The sequence below is a fragment of the Dromaius novaehollandiae genome, chromosome 10 (assembly GCF_036370855.1).
Source record: "Dromaius novaehollandiae isolate bDroNov1 chromosome 10, bDroNov1.hap1, whole genome shotgun sequence".
Taxonomy (NCBI): Eukaryota; Metazoa; Chordata; class Aves; order Casuariiformes; family Dromaiidae; genus Dromaius; species Dromaius novaehollandiae.
This window is the reverse complement of record NC_088107.1, coordinates 3,499,665-3,520,145: the sequence shown is the minus strand read 5'-3', so window position 1 is coordinate 3,520,145 and position 20,481 is coordinate 3,499,665. Positions and strand designations below refer to the sequence as shown.

The 20,481-nt window shown below is 55.2% G+C and overlaps 1 protein-coding gene across 1 annotated transcript in view; it reads right to left on the bottom strand.

Annotated features, from left to right (window-relative positions):
- Positions 1-753: 753 nt before the first annotated feature.
- IGDCC3 (immunoglobulin superfamily DCC subclass member 3) overlaps positions 754-20,481 on the bottom strand; it is an 81,036-nt gene continuing 61,308 nt past the window's right edge. The window contains exons 8-14 of the mRNA XM_064517873.1: positions 13,260-13,507; positions 12,659-12,823; positions 7,486-7,674; positions 7,116-7,220; positions 6,635-6,773; positions 6,166-6,373; positions 754-6,082 (exon numbers count right to left, since the gene is read on the bottom strand). Of these exons, the coding sequence (XP_064373943.1) occupies positions 5,963-6,082; positions 6,166-6,373; positions 6,635-6,773; positions 7,116-7,220; positions 7,486-7,674; positions 12,659-12,823; positions 13,260-13,507 (1,174 nt within the window). The 3' untranslated portion in view covers positions 754-5,962. The remainder of the gene's footprint in view (positions 6,083-6,165; positions 6,374-6,634; positions 6,774-7,115; positions 7,221-7,485; positions 7,675-12,658; positions 12,824-13,259; positions 13,508-20,481) is intronic.

Sequence of the window (20,481 nt, the reverse complement as noted above, 5' to 3'; positions counted from 1 at the left end):
CTGCTCGTCCCTGCTCCCAAGGCAGTTAATTACGCTCGGCAGTAGCTAATTGCCTCCGCAGCACCAAACCCTACGGCCCCCCCACCGCCCGGGCCGCGCCAGCACCGATTTTCTACCCAGCGGAGCAGAACTTATGAAAAATCATTTGCCTGTTTCAGGAGCCTTTTGCATTTAAAGCGAAGGCACCAAAACCCCCGGCAGGTTGGTCAGCCCGGCAGCGCGAAGACGGCGGGCGCTGGGCAGGGGCTGCTTCGCCCTCTCGTGCAAAAAGGGGAGCCGAAAGCGCTGCTGCTATGGGGAAGGTGCTTGAAGCATCGCGGGGCGTTTCGGTCGCGATGCTGGGGCTTTTTCCGCCATGCAGCATCTGGAACCGGTCTGCGGTGACTAAAGCGTTTTGCTTAATTGCTGAGACTTCATTATCCATTTTTAACATAGTTACAATAATCTGCAAAACTTGGCGTATTCGGCACGGGAGCCAGGGCCGAGCCGGGGCCGGCGGGAGACCCAGCGCTGCGCCAAGCACCAGCCCAAGGGTTTATGAGCAAAGCAAAACTCCATCTCTAACAACAAATTTATAAAATTTAAATAGAAAAAATAGAAAAATGAATACTAAATTAAAATTATGAGCCAAAATAAAAAGAAAACTCAGCCCTCGGAAGCTGGGTTGCTTTGGAAAGAGCAAGGCGATGCGGCAGCCGGCCCCCGCCAGCGCGGTTCCCACCTTCTGCGGCGATAACAAAGCACCGCCCAGGCCAAAGAGCTGGAGCTAATTTATTCTAGTTTTTATTTTTCCTTGTACAAGTAGCCACAGGCTAAAATCTAAACAGAGCAAACTACAAAAAAACTGTTTTTAATTCCTTTTTTTCTTTTATACAGAGCTAACAATCATAGGATCAGTGGGATTTCAAATATCGAGACAGTTCAAAGTAAGAAAGGTAGAAAACAAACAGTAGAAAAGTGCTTCGCAATTTGGGTTTTTCGTATTACTTTAACGGCTGATTCCCGAAGAGGACTGGGACAAAGTTTCATCGCCTTTATTATTACTTTATTACAAACGTAACGATATTGCGAGTTTAAACGCTGTAAAGACGATCAAAGCAAAAAAATCCCTCTTTGCTTTGTAAGCGAGACCCCGCTCCAAAGCCCCGTGAAATCCGGCCTTTCCCTGACTCCCCGGGCTTTGAACCGGCCCCGCGGCCCCTCTCATTTACGCTGGCCTAAACCCAGAGTCATTTCGCCGATTTGCACAGTTACGGCGGATTTGGGCGGCTGTAACCGAGAGGGGCCCGTGGCCCCGCACGGGCAGAGCCGAGGATGCTCCGAAGCCGGCGCGGAAACAGCCCGGGCTGCAAGCAGCCCACGCGCCTCGCCTTCCTCTTTTATATTTTTGATTTGGTGGGTGAGGATAATAAATTAGCAGGCATCGAGTTGCTAGATACGATCTTCAACCTGCCTTCAAGGGCCCTGCACGGGGAGGGATTTATTTCCAAACAGTGTTTGCACGGATGAAGGAAGCAGCCGAAGCGAGTGCTTTCCCCGCCCCGTGCCGCTGCCGTTTGTTTTCGTAGGCTTTTAATTTCCTTTTTTCCTGCTCTTCCCGGGCTGAGGGGCTGTCGGGCAGCTCAGAGGGCACCTCGCTGCCCGTCCCCGCGGCAGCCCTCCTCCGCCCCGGTCCTAGACGTGCCCGCACACAGACACCGCCTCGCCCCTAAGCGCTGCCAACTTTGGGCTTCTCGCTGCTTAAATAGCTTAAAAAAAAAATTGTGGGAAGCGGACGGAGGCTTTGCCCCGGCTGTTTTCCACCGCATGGGGAAGTGCCGGCATGGAGCTGGCGGCGGCATGGCGCGGGAGCCGGCTCTTTCCCGCGGTGCTGGAAGAGGGAAATGGGAGCAGCGGGGCGGAAAGCCTGGCCGGGACGGACACACGGAGCAGTCGCGGCTGTTGCAGCCAGGCTGAAGCCGGTGGGTCAACGCGGGGTGGAGGAAACCCCCGACTTCAGTGCAGCCTTCACGCGCTGCTCCCGTCCATCCCCTCCCTGCCGGTGCCTCGGGTCTGCGCACAGCACTGAGCCTGGACCGGGTCATCAAGCCACGAAGGGACCCAGGAGGAGGATGACGTGATGCTTCGCTTTGTTTTTACACACCATCATCCGCCGCTCACCTACACGAGCATAAACCCAGCGCGGGAACTGCCGCCACGGCCGTTCGCCCTCCGGACACGTCCCGAAACGCCCTGCCCGCCGTGGCCGGTTATCCCGGAGGAACGGCAGGGCAAGGGGCCGGCCCCTAAGCAGGAGATCTCCCCCACGCGCCAGCGCTTCGCAGCCTTCCTTTGCTTTTATTGCCAACTTAAAACGTACAGTCCTCATCCCATGCGATTTTGGGTGGAAGCTTTTCAGTTCCCCAAACTGGCCTAGCACTTAAACACGTCAGCATCTTTACAAAACAAGGAAGAAGTACGTTACACAAATAAATACCTGAATCCAACAGCGTGAAAATACCCTGTCACAGCATAAAACTAGTCCCTGTTCAACTAAACATAACGTGGATACTATCCCTGAGGTAGCAGCCATCTCCGGTAAACGTGAGACCTCCAAGAAGAGGTTGTGCCCATTATGGGTTACCAAAATCAGCTTTTGGCTACTCTAGTCCTTGCTGCAAGTTCATCTCACCACAGCCAGAAAAGCAAGAAGGTTTTGGAGCTGCCCAGAAAGGGCGGCCAGCTGAATCAACGGGATTATTCCCTTGGAAAAATACTGCAGGACAAGAGCCCTATCCCGAACTTCAGTGGCTCCCGGCAGCCTGCATGAGATCCAGCATTTGCCCATTAATCAGCAATATTTTGTCCTCAGATGCAACACTTTGATTCCTCCCAACTAAAAGGGGGGGGGGGGGAAAGAATAAGAAATCTGGGAAGCTTTTGCTTAAGTGCTCGAGGTGTATCCATGGCCCATGAGGGTGGAGACCAGCGACACGGCGGGAAGCGCCTGTTGGGTTTGGCCGTTCGCCCGCTGCGATCCCGGCGGGGAGCTTCAGCCGCAGCACGGATACCTTTGGTACGGCACGTCCCAAAGCCCCCAAAGCATCCCAGTTCAGGCTTTCTCCCGCAGCTCGGGAAGCCCGGGCCAGGTTTCCAGGGCGGAAACCCTCCAACGGCCCGGCCCCAGCCTGAAGGCGATTCCTATGAAGAAACCTCTGATTATGTAAAAACGAGTAAGTGCTCAGCGAAGACGCGGCCAGGCCCTACGGCCGCGTGCGGAAGCCCAGCTGGGTCCCTGGGGGCACCGGGACCCGCAGCCCCGCGGCCCCCCCAGCGCAGTCGTGCTCCCGCGATGCCCAGCAGAGCCAGGGCAACAGGTTGGATCGATTACGGACAGATTTACATCTGCGCCCGAAACGTCAATTAAAGCCAAACTCTTTGTTTTCTTTCCTTCTTGGTTTACAGATTAAAACCCAAACTCCAGGCAAGCTTGCCCCACGTGGGGGTTTTCTGGCACAGCTCTGTGTTTCTGCGCTCGGTGCGGGCTCGGGAACCGAGGCCCCGGTGACCCCCGAGATCGGCTGCTCCGCGGCACAGACCCCACTTGCTGTCCCAAGCTTTTCCGCCCAACCCTGTGGCCGTGGGAGGCCTTGAGAGATCAGGTAAGGTCTCATCGTCCTGCCGAAGCTCCAGACTTTGGAGGCTGGCCTGCCGCAGGCTTCCATGGGTAGGTCCCAACGGTACGGATTGACAAGAGCGTAAAAGAAACCCCAAAAAGAGGAAAAGCTAAACGTCTAAAAAGAGTCTTTAAAGATTCACATCCATCTTCAACCGTCTCAAACCAACACGCAGGCTGCATTGGTTTGCGCCATCGCATTTCTGCATAATTATTTAAAGAAAAAAATCTATTCTTGACGTACTATCATATTTCACCTAGTCAAATGGCACAGCATGTCCCTTTAATAAAAGGAAGTAGTGACAAATACTTGTTACTATTACAATATCACAATAATATGATATTAAATTAATAGCGTGTTCACAGCTGCAGGATTTCTGAGCCGAAAGCTAGTCTAAGAAGTCATGTGTTCACTTTGGCAACAGTACTTATTCAATGTGAACGTCAGCGTTACACGGAAAACCCAACACAAATGAAAGCGCGGCAGGGCAGGGAGCAGGGCGGGAGGAGGAGGTTTAGACTCGCTTTGATCCGAGGTCACAACCCGGCGGACGGGGAGATGACGACTAACCGCAGCCCTGATTTCACTGCCTCTTGGCAGCGAAATGCCGACCGGGCGCTAGCCCTGCAGCGCTAGACCAAACTTGGTGAAATTTGGATGCTTTTGGCCAGTTGGGCTTTTCTGAATAAGCGCTGGAGAATTAGGGCGAGAACATGCGTCTGAGTGAAATGAAAGCCCTTGAATCTGCTGAATTTGATCCCTTTTTGGCCCTCAAAGGCCAGGAGGAGCTGCGCATGTTCTCCACCTTCAAGCCGTGGGGCACCTCCTCCTCCTCCTCCTCCTCCTCACTCCCGAGGCCGGCATCCCCTGGCATTGCCGGCTCCCTCCACAGCCTATTCCCACATCCAGAAATGCCGGGGCCGGCAGGCCGGAGGGACCCTGGATCCTGGGGGGACCCTGGAGGGATCCTGGGCTCGCCTCGCCGGCTGGGACATCGCGTTGTTTACGCCGCTCTCCGCAGCAGCCCCTTGCAAGACGTGACGGTGACGGGGGCCGTTTCTGACCGGGGGGACTCTCCCACTGGTACCACTTAAAAAAATACAATTATTATGCTTTAAACTTCATCCCATTTCCTCTCCTGACTCTTGACGTGGGTGACACGAGCTTCACCGCCACTTACACCAAGAGCTCGAACCGCCGCGTTGCCCCGGCGGTCAGCATCGCGGGCGGCCGGGAATCGGGGGCACCAGCACCCCGACAGTCTTCAAAGGATTAATAAAAGAAAAAGGAAAAGGTACGACTCTGGCGCGCGCCGCCACGTGCCTCAGATAAAGCTCATAACGCCGTGCCCCGCGCGGGGTGTGCTGGGAGAGGCGGGCGGCGCGCGAGGCCCTGTCGCGCCTGAGGTAGAACATTGCTTTCAAGGTTTGGAAGTGCTTCACACGGGGACGACGAGGACGACGACAAAGACGAGGACGCGGCAGGTACCGAGCGCGACTGCTGAGGTAGGACCAGCTCGTACTGACCAAGCGCTACGCTACTTGTTGCTGAACACGAAGGAAGACGCAGATACTTCTGCTTCCCAGAAGACATTCATTCCGGTTGAGGTAGGTTCGGGTTCACTCGGGTTGGGTGGCCAAGTCTTTCAGTAGCCCGCAGGCAGGCCGCCTTTGACACACACTCTTTTTTCCTTTTGTTTTTTTCTTCGTATTTAGAGTCAATCAGCAAAAAAGTATCCTGAGAAATAGAGAAAGTGTACAAAAAAACAAAAAAAACACAAACCACCAAATCCATGGAGACACGGCCTTCCCAGGCCTCAATTTTTGGAGTCAAGCGAGAAGGACTTCTCCAAATCCAGCCTTCTCGAAATAAAAAATAGATCCAAAAAGGAGTCCGAAAGCTGCCCGTCAGGAAGAAGTCCGTGACGCCAGGAGACCAAGGCTCACCGCCTTCCCGATCTGCCGGAGACGGGAGAGTTCGCCGACGCGGCCGAGGCGGCTTTTACCTAGCGGCCGTGGGAAAATCCCCCGGGACCCGTCTCGGCGACGCAGCCACCGAGAGAAGCACACAGAGGCCCGAAAGATCGACTTCACAGAGTTTCCAAAAGGCTGTGTGTGTGTATATGTGTATATATATATATATATGTATATTTATATATATATATAAAAATAAAGCAAAACAAAAAAATAACAATCAGACCGTAGAAATCTTAAATTGACCTGAGATAGACGGAGCGTGGTACAGACGTCACCCGCCGCGGCTCGGGCTCCTGGCAGCTCCCACGAAAGCGCTCGAGCCGGGGCGGTTTATCCGTCGCTGGCGGGACCGTGGCCGGCAGCGGGGGCCGGCGCCGCCTCCTCGATAACGCTGAACGCCTCGAGCGGCAGCGGGGTCTCGTCGCGGGGTGCAGGCGAGCCCGGGGCTGGCTGGCGAGGGAAAAAGGGAGAGGTTGCGGATGCTCGCGGCTGCATCCTCGCCCCGGCGCCCGCCCCGCGCCGCCGGTCCTTACCGCTGTTTCGTCGTCCTGCTGCTCGCGGGCCGGTCGCGCCGGGAACAACCTCTCCAGCTCGTTGAGATCCAGCCGCTTGGCGTCCGGGCCCCGCTCGTCGCGCTCCCGGCGAGCGGCCCCGTTGGGCGCGAGGCCCGCGGCGCTCCTCTGGCTCCGGGGCACCTGCGGGGTTGCCAGCTGCTCCTGCACGTTCTTGCACATCAGCAGCCTGAAAAATCAGAGCCCGAGGGTGAGCGAGGCCGGGGCCGCACTGCCCTGCCCTCCCCAAACCCCAGGCTGCCTTCGTGCCTCCTTCCCTCCGTGCATCCATCACGTCTGCGCCCAACGGACATGGTCAGTGCTTCCCAAAGCAGAAACACCGACGTCCCCGGGCAGCACGGGTGCTTTGGCAGGACGGTACCGGGCTGGGAGGCCCCGGGGGCAGCTAGCTGAGGGGTCCCCCCGCCACCCCCCCGCCAGCCGCTCCTACCGTCCCCTGTAGCCAAACATGAGGAAAAGGACGCAGAAGATGATGCAGGTGACGCCGATGTGGATCCCGATGATGATGCCGGTCGCAGAGGTTTTGTTGGTCTGCTCGTCCTTCATGCAGTCGCAGGGGGGGTTCAGCACTGGCAGAGGGAGGGAAGGGATAGCACGTCCTTATTTTCCCTTCCCACCTGGGGAGCTGGAAACCTTGCATTTTCCCCGCGCCGGCTGCAGCAAGCGCGGTGCAGAAAGCACCGAGCAGGCAGGTGCCAAGGAGCTCAGTATTCACTCTAACACGGACAGGAGGGCAATAACCATCTCCGTTTCGAAGCTATTCCCAATGGAGGGCTAAAAAGGACTCCAAGAGCAGCAGGAGGTGGTTTACACCCAGCTGAACACTGCATGCTGCACATGTTGGGCTGAAGCCCCCGGCCGACCCTCTTGCAAAGCGATTTTCTTCTGCCGGGAAGGAGCCCGCTCCTCACCTGTCCTTTCCACGGTTTCCCGCAAGGACACAAAGCGGACGGTCGCGTTGCCATCCCCGTGCTGGTTATAGGCGAGCAGTTTGACTTCGTACACCACCGACGCATCTGTCGTGAAAGATGCACAAGAAGGGCATTTCAGGCTGAAGCATGAGGATTCCCTCCCCAGGAGGGGCCTTATTCGGGAAACACACAGGACTGCTGCTGCAAATAACTCACGAGGCAACCTTTTTTGGTGCCTGCAACTGGGAAAGCATCCAAAAAACCTGGGGGAGAGCTGCAGCATCTCCTCTTTAGCAGCTGGCCCACGTGCCCTCGGCAGGTCCTGCCCGGTTACGGAGGGTGTCGTGGCTCGGGTGGTCGCCGTACTTACCCAGGTGGGTGATGTTGTACGCCGTCACGTCGCTGGGCAGCACCACCGGGCCGGTGTACTGCGAGAGGTGGACTTTGCGATAGAAGAGTTTGAAGCCTTCGTGCTGGCCCAGCTTGATGGAGGGCTCCCAGGTGGCCTGGACGGTGGTGCTGTTGACGACCTTGATGAAGAGGGACGGCATCGCTGGGACTGAAACAGAGAGAAGGACAGTGGGTCACGTGCGTGCTGTGGTCTGCACGGTGAGAAAGACCTGCCAGGCTTCCCCTGCAGTCACCGAGCCAAAGCCCGTGCTAGATGAGACTGAGAAAATCAGATTAGCCCAGATCCAGGAGTTTGCATTCCATCACTAAGTTGCATGTGTTCCCGAGGTTTTTCCTATGCTCGGTTCAGCAAGCGAAGAGGCTCCCTCCAGGCTCCGGCTGCAACGCGATGCTCAGCCCCGTCCGGGCAGGGCAGGAGTGCAGCGACTCGGGAAATGCACTCCCCAATCCCACTCCTCTGCCCTCGCCCTGGGCAGCGAGGCCCTTTCGGAGCGACCAGGCCCCGAGGGAGGAAGCAACCAGCAGGGATGGAGCCAGGAGGTGACACTATACCGGCTACCCGGCCGAGCTGGCTCGGTATCCGTGCTGGCTTGCAGGGCGCGCGGGAGCTGGCTCTCCTCGCCAGCTTTGGGAGGGGGTTTGTGATCCTGGGATCAGCACAGGGGACCGAGGAGAGAAATGGAGCATCTTCAGTAACAGCCCTAAACGCCTGAGCAGCCCAAGATCGCTGCCTCGCTGCCGGCACGCACTTACCTGGCCTTAGGGATGCACAGGGATTTAGCTGGGAAGCTGTCCCTGCTGCCCGGTGCCACCGAGGCCTGATTCAAAGGCCACCGGGAGGTCTTTCGCCACCGTCAGTGGCAGTCCCACCAATGCCAAAAAGTCCTGCCCTCCTCCTCCTCGGGGTGTGCTGCGGCGGGGTGTCACTGCCACTTCCTCCCGGGTCCCCAAACAGCTGGCTAACCTCGGCTTGGCCCAGCTGCAAACCAGCGCCCGGTTTTCTTGGGATTTAAATACACGGGTTTTCCAAAGCTGGTTCTGCACAAAAGCCCTCCGCGGAGCCCTACGCGCCGCTGCGGTCACAGCGGGCCACGCGGTCCCCAAGCCTCTCTCCTGCCCCTCGCCCTCCCTTTCGCCGGCCACATCAGTGCAGAGCTGTGTCTCGGCAGCACCTTTCATCAGTGATGTTCTTCACCTAATTCCCACGAAAGACCGACTGCTGCCATCACTTCCCCATCACTTCCCGGGCTCTGCTTCTCCAGCATCCTCTGGCCAAGGGCAGGCTTTGAGGCACACTTTCCAATCCCAATTATAAGCCCCGAAGTCTCCAAGTTTAAGGATTGCTGGGCTTGCACTGGACCCGTGCAGCTTTTTGTCCTGTTTTTCCCCAAAGGGGGTACAAATGCTAAGCCTTGAACACCCAGCCGTGGCGGTGTCCTTCGGCACAGCGGTCAGCACAGCCACTTAGGGAGCACCGGTGAAAAGCTGATGAAACGCGGCCGTGCCAGTCTAAGCCGGACGAGAGCTAAGAAGGCTATTCCTCAATTTAACAGCACAGCCAAAACCGCACAGTGCAATGGTTTGCCTTCTCCCGGACACCGCAGGCTCAAGCTTTGGCACTGGGTGGGGAGGAAAGGCAGCTCCCGCGGCGAGCAGCGGGTCCGTGCAACGCTGCAAAGAGCCGCCTGCTCCCCCGAGCCCCGGGTGCCCTCCGAGCCGCCCCCGGGAGAGGAGCAAGGCCCTGCCGCCCGGCGCGGAGCTCCACGGGAAGTCAGGAGGAGGGACCCGGAGAGTGGCTGCCCCCCGTTTCCAGTTCTCCCAATTCCCTTCCGGGCAGAAGTAGGAATTGGCTGGATCCCCCCCTGGAAGAAGCTGGACCCTGGCTCACAGAATCCTTCCTTGAATCACGAGTGAAAACACCACAGAAACCAGGGAAATCACATCATACCGTGGACAAACAAACACTGAAGTGGGCCAGCCTGAGTTGCGACGAGTCGGCTTTATTTTACGGTTGCAGAGCCTTACATTTAATAAAAACCACAAGACTCTCTCTCCTTCAAAGTATGCAATATATAGTATTTATTCAAACTTTGAGTATATATATATTTATATATGTATAATATCGATTATATGTATAATATCGATTATATGTATGCACTTGCAGAGTGCATGTGCTGGTTATACTGTCGTTACAGAAATAAGTGTATACAGAATGGAGTATATCTGTGTGTGTGCGTAGATATATGCACACACACGAGTGTATATGTGCTTCACAGAAGTATATATAAGACATAAGCTGTATCTAAGTGAGGCATCTCCCTCACGCTAAGGGCTGGGATAGGTGTTTTCCTCTTCCGTGCTCTTTGGAATTTTCCCCAGGTCATTTCAACTTTCTTCTTGAAGGCGTCTTTAGCCGAAGGTGACTAAAGGAACAGTCTTCATCCTAGAGAAATGTCAAAAAGTCCTGGAGAAAACCCTAAAAAGCATTAAAAGACAAGAACAGGGGTGTGTGCTGCTTAGTGAAGCGGATATAGTTTGCGATTTAAAACACATTGGTGGAAGGGCGCGGAGGAGCCCGGAGCCGAGCTCGCCGAGGCGCACGCCCTCGCCAAAGAGCGGATGTCAATGGGGCGCGAGCGAGCTCCGCGTCCATCCGGAGCTCTCCCGGCTGCTCCCCTCGGCACGGCACGCCGCAGGCACCCGCGCCGCACCCTGCTCCCAGCGCCCAGTCTCGGGAAGCGCAGAATTAGTGCCAGATGGGAAAGCAGTCAGTGCCGGGGGAAGGAGAGCGACCACCACGAAGGATGGAAAGACCCTTCCAGCGAGAGAAGCTCAAGGAGGATAAAGTCAACTTGTTTAGGTGCTCTTTGGCACCTTCCCTTCTTCTTCCTTTCATCCAAAGCTATTGCTGCTCACAAAGGAAGGAGCACCTTGCTTTCAGAAAGCATCGGAGACTTCGGCCAAGCCCACGTTGCCCAGTACCAAAAGGCCGACCTCCCCAAAGCCAAAGCAGCCCCATTCCCCAGCACCCCAGACATTTCTTCACCGTATCCCTGTTCCAAATAATAACCGCATTTTAACATGGTAATTCACCCTCTGACCAGCATTTCCAGCTGCCAGCATCTCCACCAGCCACGTGGGTAAGTGCTGTCCCGTCCCCACGGAGCTGAGCCATCCGAGGAGGGCAGAAGTGCCCCCGTGTCCCACCACGGCGGTGGTGTGACGGCCAGGGCCCATGGCACCGGGGCTTGCACACGTCGGTGCACGCACACACACACACACACACACACACACACACGCCCCTTTGCAGACAAGTCATGGAGATCGCTCGGAGCCAGCCCGAGGGGGATCCACCAACGCCGGCCGAGACTACAGCTCCTACGTGCCCCGGGCTGGCAAATCCCGTCCTTTTCCAACGCTGTTTCACTGCACAGGTCCACGCACCCTCCCAAGCCTGGACGAGTCACAGGTCTTCGGGGCACCACGGCAAGACAGGGGCCAAACAGCTTGGCCAAGTGCAAGAGGCGGCGTAGCTGTCCCCCATCCCACAGATGCAGCAGCACCTCCGTTTGGCGACCAGAGCCCCGGGACCCGGCTCCCTGACCCGCTCCCAGGTCCGTGAGCAGAGGGCAGCAGGGACCCGAGCGAAGCAACCAGGGCCACGCTGCCCTGCAGCCCCCTGCGCCCAACCTGCCTGCAAATCACGTCAGAACTGGGGCTTTGAAGTCTCTTTTTATTTTCCTACAAGGCAAACCCTAGCTGGGGTTCAGTAATTTTAAATGGGCCATTTTGTCCGCCCAGAACATGCAGCTTCTTGCTGAAACTGTTTCGCAGGACAAGCCTTTTTTAAGGACAGTCGGGCAGGACAACGATGCCTTGAAACTTCAGAGAGCCAAGAAATTTATGATCCCATTACCAGATACCTAACTATTGCTATCGTGATTGAAGGTAATAATGTCAGAAAGTCCTGTCTAGCTTGACCCAAACTTCTCCAAAATATACCAAGCTCTATGAAGCATGGCTGGCTTTTAGCTGCTGTAGCTGAACTCAGAGCACTGGGTCAAGGAGTTTCAAGTTCTAGCTTAGCCAATCCCTCCACCTCTAAATTGGAAGGAAAAACAAACTCAAAGGGTGACTGATTCCCTGTCGAGTGCCAAAGAAATAAACTTGCAGGGTAACAACCCAGCAGGGCAAGGATTTATTGGCGTTGTTACTTAAATGCTGTAATAAATGTCTGCAATAGCTGAAAACGGAATGAGATTTGGATTCCCCCACCTGGAAGTCAATCCATTCTTTCCTTTGATCCTAAATCACGTCCTCGTACCCAAGGCCCTCTCCGCTCCAAATTCATAATTACTGAGAGCTCCAGAGAAAGATGCCATGTTCCTAAGAAATTACTTCCCCATAAGTGAGATAAGCCAGGATGCAGAGGTGCTGGAGAGGCACAGGAGCCTGCAGGAAAACGCTCCGCAGTGGCAGCTGACGGATGGCTGAGACTTGACAGTCCACACAGGGGCTGCGGTTTCTATCCGCTGTCTGGGCACAAGCGCCCCGCATTAGAGCACCCAGTTTCCTTCTGGGGAAGTTAACTGGTGGCCACATCTGGGAGACAAAGTCAGGGAACAGCCTTGGAGACTGCCCTAACTTTCCCTGAAGCAGAGGCTGCTCCAAGGCTCCAGGTCAGGACAGCTCAGCTCTGTGCTTTCTCCAGCGTGGAGCAGAACAAAAATTCAAATTCAGAAAATGTGGCATCTGCCAAGAAGAGCCGTGAGTACCAGAGCTGCTGGAGACTGCCGAGAAGCTTCCCGAGCAAGGAATCCGCAGCTTAGGAAGAGCCCAGAGCAGCTGCAGCGCCCAAGACCAGCCGGACAAGAGGCCTGATGTGCACTCGTCCCCTGCTACAACGTGAGCCATGAGAGGTGATGCCACGTCTAAGAGAGCCGGCCGATCCCCACGTAACGATACAAGTGACTTTTACACCACATCCCGGAGTCCGAGGAGGAGCGGGGACAAGCAGCAGCAATACGGGCCGTGTGCCGAGGGGCCGAGGCGGGGGATCGGGGTGACTGGTGCTGCTGCCACACACGGGGGGTTTCAAGCATCTGAGGGCTCGAGCGTTAAGACTTGCTTACCTTCTCCTAGCGTGCTCACCACTGTGACTTCCGAGGCCTTGCTGGCCCCCCGGGAGGTGTAAGCCTTTATATAGAAGCTGTAGCTGGTCGAAGGCTCTAAATCAGTCACGAGCTGCTGGAACGTGCTCTTGCTAACGGCCTCCTGATACTCCATCTCCACGGGATCTGCAGCACAAAGAAAGGGGGGGCAGAGCGGCGTTAGGCTTCGCAAGAGGTAAAGGCACTAAACGGATGCTGTAAGCAGTAATTTTGTTTCCTATCAGGGAAATGTGTCTGCCTCGACACTAGTTCGCTTACATTTTTGCATGCTCTGCCAGAGACCTAAGCGGGCAGCAAGGTCTGGACCATGCAGCCTCACCTTCCTTCCCTTCCTAAAAGAAATCCCAGCCTGTGCTGCTGCCGTTAGCGCTGCTCGCCGCCCCGCTCTCCTCACCCGTTTGGCATTCACATCACCGTCTCTGTCTTTCAGAAACACGGAGACGAGAGAGGACATGGGTGGCAGCACTGTCCATCACGGTGCAGACCTGGTTTATCCCGTGGGCCTCGCCGCTAAACCGTGTGAAGGACGAGGAAGCTCTGAGCAGCGGGCAGAGCGCCGTACCTGCAGCTTTCCGGATGTGCAGCACGTAGCCGATGATCTCCTTGGTGTTCTGCAGAGGCTCTTTCCAAGACACCTGGATGGTGGTTGCGGAGACCGTCTCGGCCCTGACGCTCTGCGGCGGCCCGGGCAGACCGTCCGCCCACAGGACCGTCAGGCGAGCGCTGGCTTGCGTGGAGCCAGCGCTGTTCTCGGCGATGCACTGGTAGATGGCTTCATCGGCCTGGTTGATCCCGTAGATGGTGAGAGTGCTACGCGGGGACACAAGCGGGACAAGCGCCTCAGGCACTGGGGACGCCAACAGCTCTCCCTGCACAGACATCCCTCCCCTCCCAGCCGCACCAAGGCCACCGCGATGGGTCTGGCAGCGCACGCGGTGCTACCTCGCCTGCAGAGGACCATCACGCCGCTAGCGGCAACGAGCCCGGGCAGGCAACGCGCACGGACGCTACGCCGAGCCTCGGCGCGGGCAGCCAGAAAGCCCGCTGGCGATGCTGTAATTGTATTTTAGCACATTAGAGCGGTCTTAGGGTAACATCTGGATTAGCTGACTTATCCTGCAGGGCTACAGCCTCAGCTGCTGCCTTTGTACTCTCAAAAACCTGATCATCGTCAGCCAAAAGCCAAAGCTTATGAGCAAGTCGCAGGTTTTATCTGCAAAACCTCCGAGCATATTTCTGACACATCAAAGCTTGCTTTCCCACGGCAGCCGTCAGCAGGGTCCTTGCTGCCAGGTGCCTCTGCACCAGGCTCAGATGCTGTTTTCAGCCTGAAGATAAAGACATTCTCTGGCTACCTCGGTCGAGAGCATCCCTCGACGGGCACCGGGATGACCAGACTCCACGTGTGCACAGACGGCTGGACCAAAAGCCCTTTTGAGCTGCACGGCAACACCCGGGCACAGCCGGGGCGATCCCAGGCTCAACGCAGCAGCTGCAGCTGCTCGATGCCTTTAAACACCACCAGCAAATATCGACTCAGGAATAAACGTGCAACACATCAGCCCTATCTTGCCATTCAGCATGCAAAACAGCTTCCCTTAACAACATCTGTTTGCAAACCGGGACACGCCGCTGAAAGCTCAGCACATTGCAGGGCTTGCACGGTTCCCCGGAAATCAAGCCTGGAATAAAGTGATCTGTGACAACCCAGCAGATGCCAGACCCTGCAAATAACCCCCAGGGCATCACGCTGGGGCCGGTGGGGTCTCACCGTGCTGCTCCTAGCACCGAGCTGGAAGCGGAAGGGCAGACTTCGAAGCTGGAGTTGTTTTTACCAATCTCGAGGCAGCAGCTCAGGCAGGTTATGATAAAATATGCTCAAAATACCCGGAGGCCAGTTACGATGCATTTATAAACCAGGCGTCTTGGGCCTATTTGCAGAAACAAACTCCTAGTAGGGGCCCAGACTGGCCCAACTAAACACGGTGACAGCTTTGACGGCACTGTAAAAGGCAGCGTAACTGGATGCCTTACTGCAAGGGGGGGTGGGGGGGTGGGACTAGTCCTATGGATAGGCTATAGGGCAAACTATTAGTCCTAAAGGGATCTACATCAGTTCAGCAATGGGAAGAACCACCATGAAGTGGGATCTGGGGGACTCACGCGGAGGTGAAGAGCTTCTCTCATTACAAATCTTTCCAATTTGGGCAAAGAGAGGTCCTAGTATTTTATGTTTTTAGTATCAGTGCATTGTATAAAATCAGAATTACTGGCAAATTAGAAAACATTCCTGCAAATCAAATACATCTTTGTCACACCTTGACTCAACGTTCTTACGTCCACCGTGCCCAGCCTGCAGGAACCGTTTCTAACCAGGCCTTGGGTTGCTATTTTAGCCGACAATTCCCAGCTCTATCCGGCCTGTTCAAACTTTGTTTCACTTCTGGTTTGACACGAATTAGTTTAGGAGCCCACAGTGTCTTTGAGCTTCAGCATCACCTCTTTGGGTGATGCCAAAGTTTGCAAGCACCTTTTAGCTGATGTTTTTCTGCAAGAAATGGTCCAAATCTAACCAAATCCACAGCTTGCTTCCAGGGAGAAGTGTGTAATTTCCTCCCCCTGGGGTGAATCCTCAGTGCAATTCAGGTTTGGCTGCACCTGGGCAAACTGCAAGCACCTCTGCAGGTCTGAGGGGCGTTTCGCAGCTTTTCCGGAGTCATAATCAAAGCTGCCCTGTATGTAAATGAAAAACCGTACACAAAAAGTGGAAATGATAAATAACCTGCCACTGCCTGCCTGTATGTCAGAACAAATGCTTCTTCTAATTGCAGCAAAATATTGGTCTTCTTGTATTAAAATTTATTATTGCTGTTGATTTAACATTCATAATTCTGCCTTGCAAATTATTGGGGCCACAGTGAGTGAGCAAACGTTTAACAGCCATCTATTTACGTCCTGCGCCTTTGTTTCCTTGGAAACGTTGTAAATGGAATATCAAATGTGATGGTTTCGGCTGATATGGTGATTTTAGAGAATCGGCCCTAAGCTCCCCTCATAGCCACAGGCTCAGTGTATCTGATTAAATGGAAGGAGAAAGCCAGAGCCAGGGGCATGGGGAGGGGGGGCCCAACGCGCGGCTCTGCTGTGTCAACAAGGCTTGCTTTCCGCGAGGACAGATGGTGCAAGGCCGGATTACGCGGCCCCAAAGCTGTATCCGCAGCTCGGCACAAAGCAGATGTGTGAAAGGAGCAGCACCGCTTCCTCCGGCGCCGTCAATGCCGGGATTATTTCCACCACGCTGCCGCCGTGCCTCTGGGCACCCGGAGCAGCCCGGCCGGCACGGCACGGGAGAGCGGCACTGAGCCGACCGAGCACGGACAAAGCAGCCCGGGAACGAGGAGGAGCATCGGGGCGCCGCGGCCTCAAAGCTTGTTTGCTTTACGCCGAAAACACGGGGAGGGGCGATGCAGGGGAGAGGGAAGCCTGGATGAAAGCAGCCCAAGGGCTGCGAGGACTCCCGCGCTGATGCCCAAGCCTGGGAGCGCCGGAGACATCTCCTCCCCGGAGGGCTGGGGGCTGCTCTGGCGTGACAAGTGCTCCTAGTGCAAGAGCCCCTCGCGACACGGGGACGTCGGGGAGCCGGAGTGACACAGAGCCTTGGCTTTCACGGGGATTTGCAGCCTGGAAGCGCCGCGCAGGAGGAGCCGCAGCCATCCGTCACCTCGGGCTGCGTTCCCTGCGACGCCGTGCAGGCACCGAGGGCGACGGCACGGCCGGATTTTCTGCTATCCCTATAAACCCTCGTAGGGAGCGGAAACGGGCGCCTCTCCCTCCGGGGCTGGGCTTTACAAAACCGCCCCGCGTTTGGAGGTTAACCAGTTCAGACTGGGGACAAGGCGCAAAGCTGCACAGCGATGCTCAGCAGCCGCGGGCAGGTCCCCAGAGGACACCACGCTGCCCCAGCAGCACCTTCCCATCCCTCCGGATGCGAACACCACGCAGGGCTTCCCGGGGAAACTCCCCGGGCCGTGTCCTGATCCTGCCCAGACTGATGTGCGTTTAGCAGACACTGCTGGCCGGGACCAGGAATATTTTCTCCGCTGAGCCTGGAGCATCCAGGGCCCTCGGAGCGCCTCACTCACCGGGCACTAAACCGAGTGCCAGGCAGCGACGAAGACCTCAAAAAGGAGACAGCTCATAAGCGAAGGTCACCGAGGAGAGCACACGCCACCTGAACCCAGGTGCTAACGAAGCCTTTTTGCAGCGGAACAAATGAAGTCCCTTAATTACCATTTTGTAAATAAAATCTTCCTGCAAAATCAATATTTAGAGCCTGCCTTCTCCGAAGATGTTGGCCTTTGTTCCTTGCTATTACGGCAATATAAAACCCGTAGTGTGATATACTTCCAGGCTGGAAATTACCCCCCTGCACCTGATTGGGTCGGAGAAGGAAAAGCAATAAACCTTTCAGAGCAGTAATTTGGGTACTATTTTGTGCTTCCTTGTAAATTTTGAAGTAATAGCCTAAAAAGCCCAATTCCACACCAGCTCACAATTAACACGGCCAGCAACCAGCCCTTCCCCGGCAGCGACACGGCTGCTTTCGGGCCAGGCCGGCGCTGCCGCAGGCGATTTTGCTGGAAATGTCCCCAAGGCCGCTGGTATGGCAAGACACCTCCATCGCCGGCTCCTTCCGCGATTTTTATTCACAGCTTTTAATGGAAAACCCCACAATTCCCTATGCCTGAGACTTCATGCATTTTTCATCAACAATTATCCGCTATCCCAGAGCTGCTTTTGATTTTTGCTAATCATCGGTTGGATATTTTGTTCCCACACAGCTGGCATTTGCAAAACACGGCGGCCACCCTTGGAGAGGGCACAGCAGAAGGCAGCTCTTTAATGTTAACGTGCCCAGAAGTCGTTGGCACATCAGGCGATCAGAAGCCACCTTGAAGCTGCCGTCCCGTCCTCAGTGAAGGTGGGCTCCCAAAGACCCCCTCCATGGGGGTTTGCTCTCCTTGGGTTCGCAGGTACCATGTCCGAAAGGCAGCGTGGGGTGACTCACACGCCAACGGGCCCTTCCCAGTGTTTGACAGACAGGTTTTCCCAGGGCTGCGGTTTCGGGGAATTATGCTACTGCCCGCAGGAGTGATGTCTCCAGTGGAGGTTGCGCTTGCAAAGCTTGAGGGAGCAGCACGGCACCTCGAAGGTGCTGTTCCGCAGGGCTGGACCTCACTTCTGGCCGTGTTGCTTACAAGTTTGCTTGTAATGATATATTTTGCAATCAATTAGCACACGATATGATTTGGGATGATTTACTCTCTTTTCTAAAAATCCCTTTGGGGGCATTCAGACCTTCATTGCTATATGAAGCAGCATTTTAATCCAAATGAATTTTCTATGAAATCATGTAATCTAACTAAAAAGCTCTCAGTACACTTCAGTAGCGTCATTGCTAGAAGATTCGAGATCCATCTTTACATGGACAAATATTTTCCAAGTGCAACAGACTCATAAATCCAAGGCATAATCACAGACTGATTCTGCCTGGAACAAAGTGGGTTACAGCATTTAGTCATGCCCAAGAGAATGAAAGAAAGCACAAGAAAACCAGCCGTCGATCTGGTTTCTCCAACTCATGGCGCGCCCAGCCACACTGCACCAGCAAGGGCATTTCTCAGACTGCCAGCTTTGGAAACGGCTGGGCACAGCCACTTTCCTCAAGCCGGGAGTCAGGCCAGACCAAAACTAGCACCAAGGAAGCCAAAAGTTCAACGTCGTCAAGTACGACGGCGTTAGGGCTCAGCTTCACAATCATGGTACTATAGCTTAGGAAGATGCCGCGTGTCAGCCGAGCCCCAGGAACTGGCCGAGCTCCTCGTCCTGCGACAGATGCAATGTAATCTCATCACTTAGCTTGCAATGAAAAAGACTGAAGCTAAATTGCATTAAATGACTGCCATAAGAGAATGATTACAGCGATGCTCACCCAGCCGCCGTTAACACGCACGTGCGGCCCAGCTCCAGGGACGGGGACCTGGCCAGGAGTCCTCACCACAACTGGAGACACGACTGCTGCCTTCCTCGAGCAGTGAAGAGCAATGATTTTACAGGCAAGGCATGCAGGAAAGACGCAGATCTGAACTCAATGTGAGTTTTGTCATGGGTTTAACAACTGCTTGTAAAGTCCTTGGTCCTTACGACTCTGCTTCCTGGTCAATAAAGGGGATGGCACTAATTTCCCTTCTTCTCTGTCTGGTCGGTTCATACCGTAAGGGCAGAAATGCCTCAGCAACCCACAAAACGAGCCGTAACACAAGCCTGGAACAAGCAGCAGCTGCATGTGCGTGCACAAAGTCCCCTGAAGCTTCCCAAAAACTTCCAGCTGGGAGGAAACCTCCACCGATCGTGAAGGTTTTATTGCAACTCACAGTCTCCCATGAGACAACAAAGCTCAAAACCACCCCCCAAACCTGAAAATGAAAAGCCATGTTATAACGAAACACTGAAAGCTAAAACCATCGCTCTCCCCGGAAGGACGTGTCGTGGCCCCTGCAGAGCACTTCCACCTCCAGGACTAACCTGAAGGACCAGATCCTGCAGCCGGGTAGCTGCTTTCAGGGAACACATTTGTTAATACATTTAACAGTTCTATCACACCATAGAGTACAAATCTCTACTGATAATGCAGATTTACAGCACACGTGCTGCTATTTTTCGGTATATTGTTCCATGCTATTTCCATAGAAACTACGTAGCCAAATGGCAATTTTCGCACTAAGTGCATCCCGACGTCTTATTTCCGCAGCACAAACATCCCCACGCTTCAGCATGAAAACGCAGTTATTTAGTACTCAGAGAAAACACTCTTCCCCGGTGAGATAAAAGGCTTAAGTTTAGCGAAAGTCAGCTTCCACGCAAACATTATCTCGGGCGAGGGCAAACGCATTTGCGCTTGCACACACGGGCAGGTCAAGACACACGGGTTAAAGCGTGGTTCCTCGGCTGCGGAGCGAGCGCGGCACGGCATCCTTCCCCGCTGACATCGGGGACAACGTTCGGCCCTTCCAGAAGCACCCAGAAGAGGGTGAGGACAGAGGCCAAATTTTTGCTAGGCTCCAGCATCATCAGTCAAAGCCTAACCCCGATGTCCGGGTACAAGGAAGCACAAAGCGCTTAAGTGTAAGACCACAAACTGGAGCCAGTGGGACGGGAGCAGATGCCTTGAACCCTCCCGTCTTCGGAGCAGCCCTTTGCTAAAGCAGAAAGCGAGCGGATGTCTCTTCCCACTCCCTTTTCCACTGGCATCCGGATAGCTCAGAATAATGGCTTTTAATTTAGCCCACCTCATAAGCAGGGCCAGGGAGCGTTTCATCAGTTTGGAAACCATCCGAGGGACGCGTGACAGCGACCCACCTCGTCTGCCGGAGCCGAGCCGGCTCCAACGCGGTCCCTCTTCGAGGCACTCGAGCAGCAGGGCCGGAGCATCTCTGCATCACTCGTGCCGTTCTCGGCCTCGAGCACGTAAACCGCTGCCCGGCACGACAGGACTATGGCTAAAGCCGGGCTTGCGTGGGCACACCAGGACCTGTTCCTGCCCGCCCAAGGGGCAGCGCGGGGGCAAGTGCCAGCGCTCCCTGCCAGCCTTCCCCAACCCACCAAAAACGAACACGTGCATCCACGACAAATCAATCAATCAATCAATCAATGCAAAAGCCAAGGCCTGCATGAAGCTAACGTGCTCTTTGCCCATTTTGATCCATGTCCATAGCTAAATAACA